Here is a 17,575-nt window from a genome sequence, read left to right on the forward strand (position 1 = left end):
TGAGTAGACATGCATAGAATTACAGTTTCAGCCGCTATGCTACATCAGCTCACAACAAAATCTGCCATACAAGAAAACGAAGTCTTCTTGGAAATAGCTTCCATAATAATCACAAATCTACGATTCAGCTCCTGTAAGCATTAGTCTTGATTAGTGAATGTTACCATATACTTACCTCACCATAGTGTATTTGAATATGTATGAATTGTGTCCATGTCACTCTAAAGTATTCAAATTTGTTTAACTAAAGTATTCAGAACTAGGCAAGGTTTCTTCCACTTTATATTTTAAGAATAGCTTCATACAACTGACTTCTGAGTAACATTTTTTCCAGTACACAAGAAAACTGATTAAGTTTATGTACACTGTATTGAATATAATCACAGATGAAATTTGTATCAACCTTAATTCTGCTTTTCTTCATCACTTCATTTTTAGTTTGGAAGAATACAAGCTCAGTTTAATGTGTTGCATTGTACAGGAACACAGTCATACTGTCCACAGATAATATTATCATCTGCAACAAGTATATTTTGGGGGTGGGGGTGGGGAATACAAATACTCTGCTCCAGCTTCCAGGTTATGGGTAGCACATTTAAAGTGATCAAGTTAAATACTTATGTACAGGTATGAATATTTTAGTTCAAGAACGATTTGGCTGCATACTGCCGCTGGAAGTAGTGAATACTAGTTTTTAGTACCTTCCATGTACAATACTTCAGTTTCATAACACATCTGTAATTATATATTTACAAAGTTTCACAGTATTCCATATCTCCCATCTGTCCTTTCTTAGCAAAATCAATCCAATTCTTCGCTTCATCTCCATTATCTGAAATTACGTATAAAATATTATTTCTGGTATTTGTCCATCTTCTATCGATGTGCCATTGTTGTTACCCGGTGAACTAAAAAAGAAAAAGCAGGTTTTGCTTGAAGTGGGAGATTCGTGGATTACTTTCTTCAATCCCTTGGTGCCATAATGAGAATCAGGGCCCTAAATATAAACAACAAAAATGAGTTATTTTTAACCTCTCAATAATACTTTATGTGGTAAGCAGGAAACATAGAATGGTCTCTATAGTATATTCACAGCAAAAAATTACAAGAGCAGGAAATACATGCGCACAGATCTTGGACTTAAAAATGCAATTGTTGGATTCTATAAGCAGATATCAATTTATTATTAACATTTATATACCGCCTTATTTACTAAAAAACCATTAAGGCACTGCACAACAATTAAAAACAATAAAACACTGATAGAACGCAAATAAGAACATTAAGAACCATAAAACATTAAAGCTACGCAATTTAAAAGGCTGAATTTTAAAAAGCATCTTCACACACTTTCTTAAGGCCAAGAGAGTAAGGGCCAATCACAGTTCTTGAAGGAAAAGATTCCAGTTTTGCAGCAACTCTGGAGAAAGCCCTTTCACACATGCCTGAAAAAGGGGCCTTGTTGGGTAATTGTGCTCATAAAAGGGTCTCTGTTGGAGAACGTACTATCCCATGCAGAGTTGATGGCCTGGTTGTCTGAACCAAGCCATAATGAGTTTCCTTAGATTGTCAGATCCTGAGTTATTTAGAGCTGTAAAGGTTAAAAAAAATCAAACACTTTGAATAGAGCCAGAAAGCATTTGGCAACCCAGTACATATCTTTCAAGACAGGTGTAATATGCTTAGCAACCTCGCCACCATAGTTTGCAACAACTGTAGCTTCTGGATACTCTTCAAGGGTAGGCCCCTCTAGAGTGCATTTATACAGAGCATATAAGATCCAGTTCTCATTGCTTATATGAACAGAATAAAAGTGTCTTACTTTTAGCGTCGCACAAGCAGTGTAACACACAGTTGGCAAAATCTCTATAGGTTCTTTGAACATAACTCTGAAGGTATTGGCGGTTCCATCACAGCTAAATCCAGTGTCATTTTGTCCTAGTGTCTGATTTTTCTCATATTCTATTATCTGTAGCCGGACACAAAGCACAGAAATAAATGTGTGATTTTAAGAAACCATTTCCCAAACATTTTATTGAGAGGACCACAGCCTGGTATTTGACACTGAAGCCTGTTCAGGTCTTGCAACTCCTGACTCAAACTGACACCCCAACCAATGAGCAAAGTTTTCAAACCCACGTCAAAAATGGAGTTTTAAATGGCACCTGTGATTAACGTACCAGCTCACTACAGTGCCCAGGTTTGTTTCTCACCTGTACTAAGAGATCTCAAACTGGCTACCAGTCTGTTTCTGGGCCGTGCTTAAAACCAATTTTAGGTGCCCCCTCATCATAGGTAAGGCAGATGGCAAGCAGAGTGAGAGTCTTTTCAGTGCTGGCACTTTTTCTAGCTGTTGGCTTTTTAAAATTATGTTTCAAATTCTCTACACAACATTTTGTACACTTTTTTTTTTTTAGTGAACACAAGTGGCCAATTTTAATTAAAAATAAATACAGATTTTAGTACAAAGATTGATTGCTTGAAGAGAAAGTATAGATACCGGATGCAGGGATTTAAACAAATTTGGAGTGCAGAATGATTTGCTTGGAGAATCTGGTATTTTGTAACTTGCAATTTGCGGCAAAAATAAACAACTGTTAAGTATCTATACAAAATGCCTCAAATGAATTAAAACTAAACATAACCTATTATGCAACAAGTAGATGTGGGACGTTATTTCTGCAGAAATTTTTAATTGTGAATTGCCCAAAGAGCATAGGCTATTGGGCAATATAAAAATGTAACAAATAAATTCAAATTAAATGTGTGTTAATTTCCTTTTATTTATTTAAAATATTTCTTGGCCACAAGCCCTTTTTAATTGCTGTGATGCAGTATATTTCTAATTTACTACTTGTCTGTGCAGAAGTCCAAATTGAACACTCACATTTTACAGTCATTCCAAACTGAACAGCCTCTTCTGCCACTCCTCCCACTTGGCACTGGATGGCTGTAAACCTCTGACTTCGAGGTGTGGAGCCATCCCGATAGGGTTGCACCCACAAAGTATTTTTCAAACACCCGATTCAGTCTACATGGCCTAGGAACTTTTTTCCAACATGAGCATTCCAGAAATATTACTGAATCCACCTTTGAGAAGTAATGTTATGTGTTGGGAGGGGGGAAGCAGTACAGGGTATTGCAGACTGGCAAGTGTGTGTGTGAGAAGCCTGTTTCACAGGGCCATTGGAGACCAAGGGCATAGCTACACGGGGCAATATCCCGGGGATCGCCCTGGGATCGTTCTTGTGTGTTCAAATGACGCACAGGGGATCCTGGGAGCAGGGAGGGATGATCCCTCACTTTCCCTGGGATTCGCCCTACCCTTCTATCCTGGTTTTTCCGCGGTCTTGGGATGATCCCAAGACCATGGAAAGTGTGGCTGGGCGTCGCGGTTTGTCCCAGCTTCTCACGAGTAACTGTGAGGAGCCGGGCACAGAGGGGGTATGATCGCGAGCTCCTCAGGAGCTCTGTGCCTATTGGGGGTGAGTTGGGGTGTGCGGGGATTTTTTTTAAAAAACACCCTGTTACCGTTTGCGCATGAGCGTTTGTGCACTCCTTCTCGAATCAAAAATAAACAAAATGGTGGGCGCAACGTTCTCTTCCTCCTGGGACTTCGCACGTTGCGTGTAGGCAGAGGGGGAGATCTCACGATAACCATATTGTGAGATCATACCCCCTCTGTCGTGCTAGACCCAGTAGGTCTAGCCGTGGCCGAAGCTCCAACCCACAATCCTATTGATCTGACATCGCAAAGTGATGCAAGAATATCTACTAAGTAGAACATCTGTGGCCAATTCAGTTCAACTGATGAACGATTAGATATTTTGATGTCTAAGGAAAGTGTGTCACTCATTAGACACTTAGAGAACTATGTTACCTGTATATTAACTTGGTAGTCAGTGGGCCCATGAATAGATCCATACAATCCAAATCCCACAATTGAAATTCTTCTATTGACTGTGAACCTTTTAAACAAAAGAAAAAGAGAATAGAAGTCAATGTATATGTAATGCAAAGAGAAAAAGGTAAACAATTTACCAATTTAAGATCTCTGAAAAATTGAAATTCTTGAACCCCTACAAAATTTCTTTAAAACAAGGACTGATTTTCCAGAGGAATGGGTTTAGAAGTGTATAAATGCCAGTTTCTCCAAATGCTAAAAACAACATTGTAAAATGAGACCATATTTACTTAAGGGAATGTCTTCTTTCTAACCAGCTTCACCAAAAACCAAGATCTCCAGAAGTGGCTGAGCTCTGACTCCTCTTTGGCCCCATTCAGACGTGTTTCTCAAGGTGATTTTAGAATTCAACAGTGCAGTTTTTACACCACCATTGAGAAATGTGTTGTCTGGCAGGAACACACAATGGTGGAGGTTTTTTTGGAAAACACTCCACGCAGAATATCCACGCTGTGCAGAGGAGAGTTCCTGCACAACTGTTGTGTTGCATGTTTTGTGGCAGGCTCCGTGGAGTTTTCCATTGCATTGATTTTGCCCACTGCCTACAGAGTTCCCTAGCCAGAGTGGCAAAAGGAGCGAGTGCCACTCTAGGAGAGCCGCAGGGATTGTTTTTTGTAGCAATGGCTGATGGGATACCATCAGGAGGACCAGGGGAGGAGAGAGGGTGGAGGAATTGTCAATCAAACATCATGATGGATTTTATTCAACTCCACGGTAGCACACATTCACACAACGGTGGAGTTAGAACATGTTGTGTGGGAAGTACCTCCTAAAAACTCAACCGCTGAGTGAAGTTTTCACACTGCGTTGACGTGTTGCCTGAAGTGAGCCACTGACAAGGAACAGGACCCTCTCAAGCACTCCTCCACTCGTTTTGTATTCCCTTCCAGAAAACTGTGTCAGGCCACTAGTTAAAATATTTTGCTTTGTCTTGTGTTCACAGGACAATGCAGACTGCTGTGTTTTAACTGAATTAGAAGCTACTCCTGGTAGTTCAATTGCTTTAAGATGCCGTGAGACAGAGGTGTGTGTTATCGATTTGATTGTGGATTTCTAAAATTTGGTTTGGTATTACGTGTAATGTGTAAGCTCTACAACTCATGGAAGTGTTAGAACCTAGGCATTCCAAGATTGCTTCAAATGTACTTTTAGACATTTATTATTTAACTGTTCCCCATCATCTTTAGTATAAATGCTTCAAATATAAGCAGAAGAGGGTAGGCTGAACACTACAGTAAGCTAAGGAAGATGCAATCATTGTGTGTGTGTGTGTGTGTGATACACACACACACACACACACACACACACACACACACACACACCCTGGCCAGAATTCAAAGAGCTGCACAACTAGTCCCATACAGCCAAGGAGGCTCGAAGCATGTTTGTTGAGGAACAGCCACTCATGCTACATGCCAAGCTGCTTTTGAAACTGAAGATACTTTTAACAGCAGTCTGTGATATGGTACGGTGTGCGTGCCTGCTATTCAAAGTAAAAAAACAATAATCCACTGACTGTGCCTAAAGTAACTCTTCCTATCCCAGGCTCTTATCAAGAAAATATATCCTGAACTAATATTGACATTTAGAACTGAAATAGTCAAATCACAATATCTGGAATAGGACTAAGGCCAACAGGATTACATGCAAACCGTCTTTATGAATTCAATCCCAAACTTATGACCAAGTGTTTACACCCAACTAGATCATTTTCCACAGGAAGAACAGAGCACCTTTCTCTCCATCGTCAACCTGTCTTGGAGTCACAAGAGAAGCCCTTCATGCCACAGTCCAAGATGTAGCGATCAAGTATATATTTGATGCCCTACGTGTTCTCCTGCCCTGCATGGAAAACCGAAGGACCACTGGCCAATGCAGAACAAGCATCCTTAGCTATGTTGCCTCCTTCAGTGCTTCATGGATGGGAGGATACTGGGAGAGCAAGGGCTTCTTTGCTAAATAAAAGGCTCTATGCTTAGTCGGTGTGCATACTCACACTGTTTTATTGCATCTGTTCTGCCTAACAGTATTATGGTCTCACTGCCATTGAGTTTTACTGAAGATTGACATAGTATCTATTGTATTATATTTTTACTGTATAAAATATACAATATATCTTGGAATCCATCAAGATGAAGGACAGGTTAGACATTTTAAAAATAAAACTACTCAATCAACAAGCAAACTTTCAGGGCACGTCCCTAGGTTGCGAACTGGGCAACAATGTTCTGGAATGTTTCTCCCAACTGTGATAGGCAAATCACATGATTTCCCCTGAAAATGGGTGACCAATACCTGATCCGGTCACTTGTTCCACTGTAACCCCAGCGACTCTCCACTTGCTGGAATCTATTTATGCTGCATTCCTTTCCTCTAAGACAGCATCTTGGTCGGTCAATATAGTCAACTCTAGGTTTAGGGTTGACTGTAAAATGCAGAAAGAGATTTACTACTTCCCGATCTGACAAAATTCCAGACTGAGCAGGACCTGGAAAAAAAGGCATTGCAACTGAGCTGAACGTATTCTACACTAGAAGGCCAACTGAGAAATGTTCTTGAGGCAACTATTAATTTTACAGAACTACTTATATACATTTATCTCACTGCTAAATTGCAGTTCAACTAGGATTAATTTATCAGGGTCATAAAAGGGAAAAACCTACAACCCTCAAGAGAAAGCTGACAACAACAACAAAATGACAGTGGTATTAAGTGGGTATAAATCCAAATACTCCAACAGAAGTGGTTTGTGGAACATACTGGTTATCTGTTAGCATGAGCTATAACACTCTTTAAGACTGAAAGCAATATATGCACTGATATGAAAAACAGGTTAGAATGACCTCCCCAGTTAGATGGAAATATCCACAGAGGCCCAGTTCGCATGTAACAACTAACCATGGGCTGTTTAAATCATGGGCAGGTGTGACCACGTGGAAGTGAGCGAGCATGCTGGCTCTCACCTGCTTCTGTTTTGCAAAACAACCCAGGAACATAGTGTTATTCATTGTGACGTCTGAACACAGCATTCTGAGTTGTGGAGAGAGAAAACAACCCAGAATTTTAACACATGCTTTATAGTTGAGTTAAAATAGGGTGACCATATGAAAAGGAGGACAGGGCTCCTGTATCTTGAACAGCTGTATTGAAAAGGGAATTTCAGCAGGTGTCATTTGTATATATGGGGAACCTGGTGAAATTTCCTCTTCATCACAACAGTTAAAGCTGCAGGTGCCCTGCCCTCTTTTAAATCTGGTCACTCTAGTATAGCTCCTAAAGCTTTAACTGCTGTGATGAAGAGGGAATTTCACCAGGTTCTCCATATCTACAAATGACACCTGCTGAAATTCCCCTTTCTATGCAACTGTTAAAGATACAGGAGCCCTGTCCCCCTTTTCATATGGTCACCCTACTTAAAGTTAATCATTGTAGGTTGAGAAGGGAAGATTCTCTCAAAATAATATGAAACAATAATTATCCCAGGACCTGTTCTTGACATGCATCTGGAAGTAAATCTTATTCTTTTGTACAAATGATATCTGCTGAAATTCCCTTTTTTATGCAACTATTAAAGATACAGGAGCCCTGTCCTCCTTTTCATATGGTCTCCCTAGTTAAAACTATGAGCTGTTTCTCTCTCAACAAACCCAGAGTTTCAGGTTCAGACATCACTGTGAATAACCCAGGGAGATGACTCCAGCGGTTCATCCCAAAATGAAAGAAAGCTAATGGTCAGGAGGCAGTACACTCGCTCCTGCGTGCTCACGACTAACTCACGGTTTAAACAACCCATGGCAATTGTTATGTCTGAACTGCGTCAAAAGATTTGCTAAAACACATGCGTTAGATTTGAGCACTATCTGTATTACTAGATGTTTCGTAACTGAGATTTTATCATCAGCGATTAGCTATTTTCTATAACACATGGTCCATAAATATGTGTATGCTGTCAAGTTTGCCATTGGGAACCCAATTAAACAAGCTGAAAAATGGAATTATTCTTGTTTAACAGGTTTTGAGTCTCACGTGCACATGGTAAATACCATTTTATCAGTGTGAGTTATCAAATACGTTAAAGTGACTCAGATTTGTAATGTTTTATATACAATTTCAAACCAGAACACATCAAGTTATACATGAAACACAAAATGCAAAGTTAGACACTCCCATGTACAAAACTAAATATACAATTAAATACCCATTTTAATAAAAAGAACCACAGATTTCAACAGAAATACCTTTATTTCCGAAAGTAACATTGCACATGAAGTCAACAGATTTTTATTACTTGTCCTCTGTTTAATCTATGGCATGACAAATTTCTTACAGTGCAACACTACACATGTCTACACAGAAGTAAGCCCGACTCAGTTCAATGGGACTTACTCTCAAGTGAGTATAGGATTGCATCCTTATTGCATTAAATAACTTGGATAGTGGCTTATACTACTGCAAGCTTTTTGATTTGATTGCAATAACTATTGCAGGATGTATCACTCATATTTATTGTTAGCAATCATACAATATGAAACCCTTTCCATTTTGGAAAGCAAACAGTCAATTAACAAGGCACAAGTTTTATGCCTTACAAAGATAAACATCTGTAAGATCTCTGGGAATACTTATTATTGGCAGCTGCAACCTTATCTGCAATTGATAAATATGCTACGGTGAGAGAAACATTTGGAAGGAGACCAAACAAGTATTATCTTATTTAACAAAAAACTAACAGACAACAAATCTGCAATCTTTTACACATTTGCTAGGAAGAAGGACCTACTAAGATCAATGAGGCTTACTTCCAAGTAAACATGTGTAGGATCCTAGAATTTCTAGAAAGCCAAATTCTTTTAGAAGGAATCAAAATGTGCTTCAGTTTTTCTGTGCTTTTTAAACTTCATCAATGAACATGTTGCCAAACACAGATTAAGTTACTTACCTGCTAGGAAAAGTGCATAGGACTGGATCCTGGAAACACACTTTTGCCATCATGGCCAAAGATGAATGTAAGCTTTCACTTTTTACAACAATGAAGCAAGCCATGAAGTTACCTGCTGCAAACTCTTCAATTGTCATCAGTGGGAAACGGATTAAGGAGAGGGATTTGCCAAGTACTTTTTGCTTATTTACAGATGTGACTGGCAACTGCTGCCTTTGACATTCTGCTTCGGCCCAGCGAACAACAGCTCCAAAAAGCCTACTTTCTCGAATACTAAGCGTGTCTCTTTCCAGTACAGCACACAACGTGTCTAAAGAAAAAGAATTTTGTTACTTGCAAATTTGGAGGAAGGTTTAAATTTCGATGTGTAGTTAACACAATATTGTCAGGCATGCACATTCGACTTGTAGCAGGGAAGACAGATTCCAGCTGAACTGGCTTTGACCTCCCTGCCTTCCACTTAGATGGCATCATGTGATCTACCTTCTAACAGCATAACAAAACCCACTACAATGAACAAAAACTACCATTTTTATTTTTGTTTTGTTTTCTTTGCCTATCTGCTGGCTTTCTCCATTGTGTTTGCCATTCTCCTGGAGAAATCAAGGGCTATGCTGGCTGTGAGCCAGTTTTTATAAACAACCTCCAATCGGCGCAATCCGATGTAAGCGTGACATGCGAACCTGGACCGTTGGGTTGTTTACAGGCTAAACCACCCAGCGGTTATCCCCCAAACAAACCATGGGTGAACCCATGTCCGGTTTTACACATGATGCTGATAATCTTCGATTAGAGGTTGTTTACAGAAAATAGAAGTGTTTTGCACGCGGCGTGGACCCCCCCTCCCCGTGGGTTAAATAGCCCATGTTTCGCCTGCTGTGGCATGCAACCCAGGTCTATTGCTGCAATCCTACGTATACTTCCTTGGGAGTTAATTGAATAGAAATTCAGTTGAAATTGCTTCTGAGTAAAACATGCATTACATCAGGCTGCAAACCCTATTAATAACTAGCCTCTCCTAAAATGGTTAATCAAGCTAACTTGCTAAATTAAAAGGCTGACTCTTAGCAGATCGCTTATTGATGGGATTTATATACAAAAAATGTGGACCTTTATGAATCTACAAGTGAGAAGGGCAACCAAAACAAATACCCTATCAGTCCCAGCCAACACGGCCAATGATTAGGAATGATGAGAGCAGAAGTTCAGCAACATTTGAGGTTCCCTTCCCAGTACCATAGGATCTTATGAGGAAGCCATATAATGAGTGACCCTGCCATCTGAGGATGCTTCCGGGCCTTTTCGGTTGTGGCACCCTGTTTGTGGAATTTGTCGCTTGGAGAGCACATGCATACATAGATACAGCTAGCTCACTTCCAATGTTCCCCATGCCTTGTCCAGTCCCTCCAGCAGAACTTTAATATTTAGGGGGCTGCTTACCTATATCAATATCTGTGAAACCTTCTGCACTTATTGCATCCATAGTACTTTTGTCTATTGTGTCAAGGCAGAGACTGGCCAGCTGCGGTTCATCAAATAAACGAGCCTATCCAGAAAAAAAATTGCTTACAGTTATTGCGCTGACTCAGTGTTGCAGGACAGACCTGATAGCTAATAGAAACCATTTCCATAATGAAATATATATTTTACTCAAGCAACCCCAAGTTCATGTTTAATATTAAGATGTTTTATATACAAAAATTGAATGCTCCCCTGCCAATCCCTCCCAGCCTTAGCTGTGTCGGCTGCAACACTAACCACAGCTAATCAAGGTTCCCATTTAACTAAGATATGAATCCTGAGTTGAGTGCTGGTTTCATTTCCTTGATAAACCACTGCCCCAAGGAGCCTTACCTGTGGTTAATGTTGCTACTAATGAGAATACTTGACCACAGTTAAGAAGAGAATTCCCTAGCAAGAAGGGAACACACAATCCTATACCCTGCTCACAGTCTCTTCACTGCTGTTAGGAGTACGTATACAGAAGCTCTGGGATGTACAACAAGATCCTACGCATGCTTATTCAGAAGTAAGTCCCACCAAGTCTAATGGATTGCAACAATATTTTCAGGTAATTATCTGGTAAGCAGAAGTTTCGATGATTGCTTTAAAGTTATGTTCAGGGATGGCTGAATCTGATTTTTTAAACATTAGAGGTTGATAATGTCAAAGATTAATATCCACAACTTCCCTCAAGATGCATCTGGGAATAGAGGACAATTTTAGCTCCACTTTCCAACCTCGTGTGGCGCAGAGTGGTAAGCAGCAGTTACTGCAGCTGAAACTCTCCCCACGGCCTGAGCTCGATCCCAGGGGAAGCTGGCTCTCAGGCAGCCGGCTCAGGTCGACTCAGCCTTCCATCCTTCCGAGGTCGGTAAAATGAGTACCCAGCTAGCTGGGGGAAAGGTAACCGCGACTGGGGAAGGCAACGGCAAACCACCCCGCTATAAGGCCTGCCAAGAAAACGTCAGCGAAAGCTGGCGTCCCTCCAAGAGTCAGTAATGACTCAAGTGCTTGCATGAGAGGTTCCTTTCCTTTCCTTTCCTTCCCCATTATGGGAAATATGCAAATTAACAGCTGATGATTGCCTCATGCTATATTTCCAGATTTTCCACCTACAGTACAGCGGACTAATCCTGCTTTGGAGGTCTGGCTCAAACCTGCCAGTTTAGACACAACTGTAAGATATCATTTGAAGAAACAAATGGATTAAGCCACACATGTGAGGGCAGACAGCTCTCAAGCCCATGGCTTGTACTAGATGCTCCAGCTCATCCAAATTCAGCCACATACAATCCTCAGGGCAACCTATTACTATTAGGGACCTACCAACAATAAGGGTTTTGTTTTTTTACCTGTGCCCAAAATGTTTAATAACCCAAGTTTAATAAAAGTCTTCTGTAGACAAACAACAAGTTGTTTTAATTTGAATTTTACCTGTCCTATTCTGGTATCATTCACACCTGCATCAACAAGAACCGCTGTGAAGTATATCAATTTATACACACACACTGCCCAGATCCACATAATTAGGCAGTTATATAGCATTTCTAATTAGTTCATTAAATACACCTCTGTATCCAAAGCAAGTCAGTAATAAGACAGTTACCTGAGTAAGCAGCATAAAAGCATTATCTGCTCGAAGGTGCTTAGTAAGAAATTCTACACAATGAGCTTCTAGGGCAGGGACAGCATACTTCTTCGCTGTATAGAGAGTGGTCATAACTGTTTCAGGACCAATCTGAACTTCATCTGAATACAAAAACCTGGAAGGCAAAGACAATAAAAGTTAAGAGGGCTACCTGATGCATCCTCATTAGTACCATTCCCTCTAGTAGAAGATTCAGATGGGCACAGACCTGTCAGATTGGAAGTGGAACAGGGATACCCAGAAACAGGTTATTGGCTTCTACGTACTTACAAAATGTCTCAGGTATGCAGAAGTATATTTATTTATTTATTTATTACATTTTTATACCGCCCAATAGCCGAAGCTCTCTGGGCGGTTCACAAAAATTAAAACCACAGTAAAACACCCAACAGGTTAAAACACAATTACGAAATACAGTATAAAAAGCGCAACCAGGATAAAACCATGCAGCAAAGTTGATATAAGATTAAAATACAGAGTTAAAACAGTAAAATTTAAATTTAAGTTAAAATTAAGTGTTAAAATACTGAGTGAATAAAAAGGTCTTCAGCTGGCGACGAAAGCAGTACAGTGTAGGCGCCAGGCGGACCTCTCTGGGGAGCTCGTTCCACAACCGGGGTGCCACAGCGGAGAAAGCCCTCCTCCTAGTAGCCACCTGCCTCACTTCCTTTGGAGTATGTGAATTTATGAATCACAAGAAAATTATATTTGTGTATCTTTTCCCGCTCCCCCACTACGTAGCTATACAAAACTCATGTTTTCAAGTGGCAGATCTTCTGTGCTATATAGCACAGCATCAGAAGGCTGAAGGGGTGGGGAGTACACAAGGCACATTATTCCCTCTCTGCCCTTGAAACTCAACACCCACCCCAGGTATGCATAGCACTACTCTGTTTCAGGGCTGTCTGAAGTCATGGGGTACACTGCAACATTCTATTACAGGTCTCACCCCTATTAAACAGGAATGCAAAATAAAATCTAAGCCAAGTGTACTACTGTGGTTTACTTATACTTTCAGATAGCTTAAAACAGAATTCCTTGCTGTACTGATTAAAGAAGTTTGAAAAATTGCTATGCAGTTACACTCCCAAAACAGAAGAGTCCCTGTTCAAACTATTCTGCGTAATGAAAAATAAGCAGAAAGACTTTTCATGAGAGGATATTGCCGAAGACTTAAAAGCATCAAAGGAAGATTAGGTAGAGAGAAAGATCATCTTTTAAGATCAACATTCCAAACTAAATAGTTCAAAAGACATCTAAAACAGAGATAGAACTACTTGCCCAAATAGCTGCGTACCAGGGATATTATACAGTAAATTGGAAAATTAATAAAACTGAGATGAAAACTGAGGCTGATCCAAGCCCAAATTATAACCCTGAGACCTTGGGTTGAAGTCAATTTACTCTTATTCAAGTTAACAGGAGAAAATAGTAAAACAAAGTGCTTTGGCTTAAAATGGTAATGAATAAGGGTATTAACAGCAAGATACCCAATTTAAATACTGAAACATAATAGTTACATACAAGCCAGTTCAGAAAGCCTGAAGGCAAAACAAATCCTAAGACTATAATTAGACTAAATTATTCTATTATGTCCAATGAGATCAAACTGTATGAAACCCACTGATAGCTATTTATAAATAACAGTACTGTAGAATCTGTATATTTACAAACTGGGAACTATTTATAAATAATGGTATTGTAGAATTTATATATTTACAAATTGGCAACTATTTTTAAATAATGGTATTGTAGAATATGCACGTTTAGATCACACCTTATAAAGGCAAGTTACAGGATTTAACAATTATACAGTGTTAGTTCTTAGGAAAAAAATCCTAAAATCAATCCTGTTCATGTTTACTTGGAATTAAGTCCCACTGTGTTGAATACAGCTCACTGTCTCATTTCCTTAACCAACCAGTCTATTCTCCCTTAGCCTATTCAATAGCCAGACCCTCACACATATAGGTTTCCATCCCATTCAAGTCAATAATCAACTAGCCGCTTTAAGTGCCATTCAGTAGGCAGATGCCATTTCCGAAACTTCTGTAGAAGAAGCGCGCCTAAGCCAAACATTGTCCACTATGCATGAGGGCAATCAAGGCTGCAGTCCTATAGACCCTTACTAGTTTAAAGTAAGCCTTTAAATTCATTTTCAAGTAAACATGAACAGCAATGGGTCTCAAGTCTCAAGATCCTAGTGTCTTTTGTCTGCAGAGCAAATTGAAGGCTGTAGCTCTGGGGTTGAGTTCAGGTTTGATCCCCAACATCTTCAGCTAAAACAGGTAAATCTCCTGCCTGAAATCCTGGAGAGTGGCTGCCAGTCAGTGCTGACAATACTGGGCTAGACAGACCCATGGTCTGACTCGGTATAAAGCAGCTTCCTATGATCCTAACTACTGGTTTTGCAGCATGTGCAAGGCAAGCTTGCCCAAAATATTTACAGGCAAGCTTGAATATCTGCAAAAATATCTCCAATCTTGGAAGGCCAGGCACTGCCTTCAGGTGCAAAAACAAAACAAGAAATGCTACATTCCTAGAAGTCTGGTTCAGAGGGCCTTTGCTACTGTCCAGATATGAAACATTTTGGCTTCAATGATTTGCACCTCAGGCTCTAAGACTGCATTCCCTCCGATTGTACACACTGAAGCAACATCTCCCACACCCATATCTATGCTCTATTCAAAATACCTAACAAACCACTGTGCAGTAACTGGTTTGAATAGAGGCTCAAGCATTGTATCTAGACAATTCCCTCGGACTTACAAAAGATCTCAAGACTGCAATTCCACCTTTGCACATGGCAGATGTCAAGGTGATGAACAAGAAGCACTAGAGCTCCTTAACACCAAACCTTCCCCAACAGGGAAAGAGGCTTCACCAACAAACCCATCCAAGTATTCACAGAGGGTGCACGCAACAGGTTTTAAATAGATCATGGCATTTTGCACAATAACTGGAAGCAGCAATCCCAGGTTTGCCACCTTGTGCACACCCAAGAGCAAGCCTGCAACCCATCCCAATTCCCTGACAAATGCAGTTACACCAAACATGTATTGTGGCATTTACAAGTTATATTTTATACTAAAAATGTCTTGAGACAAGCAAAAATCAATTAACTAAGAAATTTATCCACACTGATTTGCGGCAAGGTTTAAGGCTATGTTCCATTAAGACACTAGAGCACATTTCCCCTGACACTATAAAAGAAACAATTAGAGTGCAAAAAGCCATTCAATTACAGCAGGAGGCTCATGGCACTCCAGATGTTTTGGCCTTTACTTCTCATCATCCCTCACCACTGGCTATGACTGATCAAATCATCTGGCGGTCCACGAATTGCCTTCTTCTGAATTACACCACTGCAGCCCATGGCGCCACAATCTCACTTCAGGAATTGTTCTTCTGTACCAAGAAAGCAAAACCCCCAACCCAGAGAGCTATGGGTTCCTCCAAGGGGCAAGCCCCACCACCTGAAGGAAGCCACACTGTTGTCCCTGAAACAGCTGAATCTGTGCTGAGAAGAGCGTGGAAAAAGGTTAAAATGGGTGGGGCGAGGAGATCGGTGGACATTCCTCCCCACCCCAATGTGCTGTTCAGGTCCCCTGTTCTATGCTTTCCTTTCAGGCTGTAAAATCCCCCCTTTCCATCAACCCTTTCAGATTTCTCCCTAGTGCCACTTTTCTGACTGATATTGCATTACAGCTACGCTGCATTGTATTAGGTTATCACTACTGCGTTGTCAATAAGCCCTTTTCAATGCATGCTAGCAAGGCCAAATATAAATGTTTCAACGAATCACTCTATTAACCACAATGCCTTTTTAAAAAAATGTTAAGTTAGCTTTCCCAGAGATTTGACACAATTCAGCGACACAATTATCTAAATCAATTCAAAATCCACACCACAGGCTCCAAGGTCACATTCTCCGGGGCATGGCTTGCCCTTAAAGTGACACTTACTTGGGACTCCTTATGTATGGGATGCAGCCTCCCCCAACCTGTTGCCCTCCAGATGTGTTTGGGGGCATGGCCAATGTGGAGGATGGGAGCTGTATTCCAGCACATCTGCAATACAGCTGTGTTGGAATACAGCAGCTGGGGAAGGCTAGAGAGAACCTTATGTTCATTATAACAGGAGCATGATGGTTAATTGTCATCAGTCTAGTCATGCCCCGCCTGAAGGAAGGAAGGACCCCACCTCCTCCCCCTCCACTGGGCTTTCTCCTCTTCCTCCCCTCCCCGCTGGCCTTCCTCCTCTTCCTCCTCCCCCCCCGGCCTTCCTCCTCTTCCTCCCCCCCCCCGGCCTTCCTCCTCCCCTCGGCCTTCCTCCTCTTCCTCCTCCCCCCAGCTGGCCTTCCTCCTCTTCCTCCTCCCCCCAGCTGGCCTTCCTCCTCTTCCTCCCCCCCCGGCTGGCCTTCCTCCTCTTCCTCCCCCCCCCGCTGGCCTTCCTCCTCTTCCTCCCCCCCAGCTGGCCTTCCTCCTCTTCCTCCTCCCCCCAGCTGGCCTTCCTCCTCTTCCTCCCCCCCCGGCTGGCCTTCCTCCTCTTCCTCCCCCCCCAGCTGGCCTTCCTCCTCTTCTTCCCCCCCCGGCCTTCCTCCTCTTCCTCCTCCCCCCAGCTGGCCTTCCTCCTCTTCCTCCCCCCCCCCGCTGGCCTTCCTCCTCTTCCTCCCCCCCCGGCCTTCCTCCTCTTCCTCCTCCCCCCAGCTGGCCTTCCTCCTCTTCCTCCCCCCCCCCGCTGGCCTTCCTCCTCTTCCTCCCCCCCCGCTGGCCTTCCTCCTCCTCCGACGGACCTGAGGAGAGCCAGGAACGCGGCGGGCTCCACGTCGGGCAGCTCGATCTCGGCCGAGGTGGTGGCCATCCCACCGTTGAACATGGCGTCGAAGACGGCGCTGCCGGCGGCCAGCACGAAGCGGTGGGCGGGGATGCGCTGCTGGCCGGGTCCGGGCGCTCCTCCGCCGCCGGTTCGAGGCCCGCCTTTGCCCACCACGAAGCGCACGTCGCTGAGCAGCTCGTTGGCGAAGAGGAAGGCGAAGCGCTCCCGCAGCGACCGCTTCGTGGCCTGCCAGTTGTACACGGGCTCCCGCTGCACCACCACGGGAGCCGCGGCCGCCGGCGACGCCGCCGCTCCGGCCGGCCCCTCAGGTCCCCCCGCCGCTGCCGCCGCCGCCACCACCTCAGGGCCGCCCGCGGCCGCCATTGCGAACCCGTCTCACGCCGGCGCAGACGCACTCGCGGCCTGTTGACACACAATGGGCGGGCGCTTCCCAAGCCGTTTCTGCGCAGGCGCCACGTATGGAATGCTGGGCAATTCCCTGAAAAGAAAGAATCCGGCTCTTGCTCCGCCCACGGCTACCTTGAAGAGCAGAGCGCCTGCGCGCAGGTCAGTGCATGCCTATAGAGATACTCATCAGAAGAGAATCATTCCATTAAACGGATAGGTCATTTCCTGGTTCGCATTAAGAAGCATTTTTTTTTAAGTCTCCTGGAACGAAGAGCTGCTCTTAGAAATTATGGAG

At 42.5% G+C, this 17,575-nt stretch overlaps 1 protein-coding gene across 1 annotated transcript; it reads right to left on the bottom strand.

Moving 5' to 3' along the window:
* Positions 1–269: 269 nt before the first annotated feature.
* Positions 270–17,301, bottom strand: BTBD1 (BTB domain containing 1). Its single transcript, XM_063142780.1, has 8 exons — positions 16,850–17,301; positions 12,013–12,169; positions 10,344–10,449; positions 9,016–9,213; positions 6,260–6,452; positions 3,881–3,968; positions 1,823–1,969; positions 270–997 (listed from the first exon to the last, which is right to left on the bottom strand). The coding sequence occupies exons 1-8, from the start codon at positions 17,254–17,256 to the stop codon at positions 839–841; spliced, it is 1,455 nt and encodes a 484-aa protein (XP_062998850.1). The 5' UTR covers positions 17,257–17,301; the 3' UTR covers positions 270–838.
* Positions 17,302–17,575: the final 274 nt, after the last annotated feature.

This window comes from Elgaria multicarinata, chromosome 16, assembly GCF_023053635.1.
Source record: "Elgaria multicarinata webbii isolate HBS135686 ecotype San Diego chromosome 16, rElgMul1.1.pri, whole genome shotgun sequence".
Lineage (NCBI taxonomy): Eukaryota > Metazoa > Chordata > Lepidosauria > Squamata > Anguidae > Elgaria > Elgaria multicarinata.

Excerpts from the sequence above, each read along its gene's own strand:
- BTBD1 (XM_063142780.1), bottom strand. The coding sequence starts at position 17,256 with ATGGCGGCCGCGGGCGGCCCTGAGGTGGTGGCGGCGGCGGCAGCGGCG. Across the intron at positions 9,214-10,343 it reads TTTCACAGATATTGATATAG|ACACGTTGTGTGCTGTACTG; the intron begins GTAAGCAGCCCC and ends CTTTTTCTTTAG. Across the intron at positions 3,969-6,259 it reads GGAACAAGTGACCGGATCAG|GTTCACAGTCAATAGAAGAA; the intron begins GTATTGGTCACC and ends TTTGTTTAAAAG.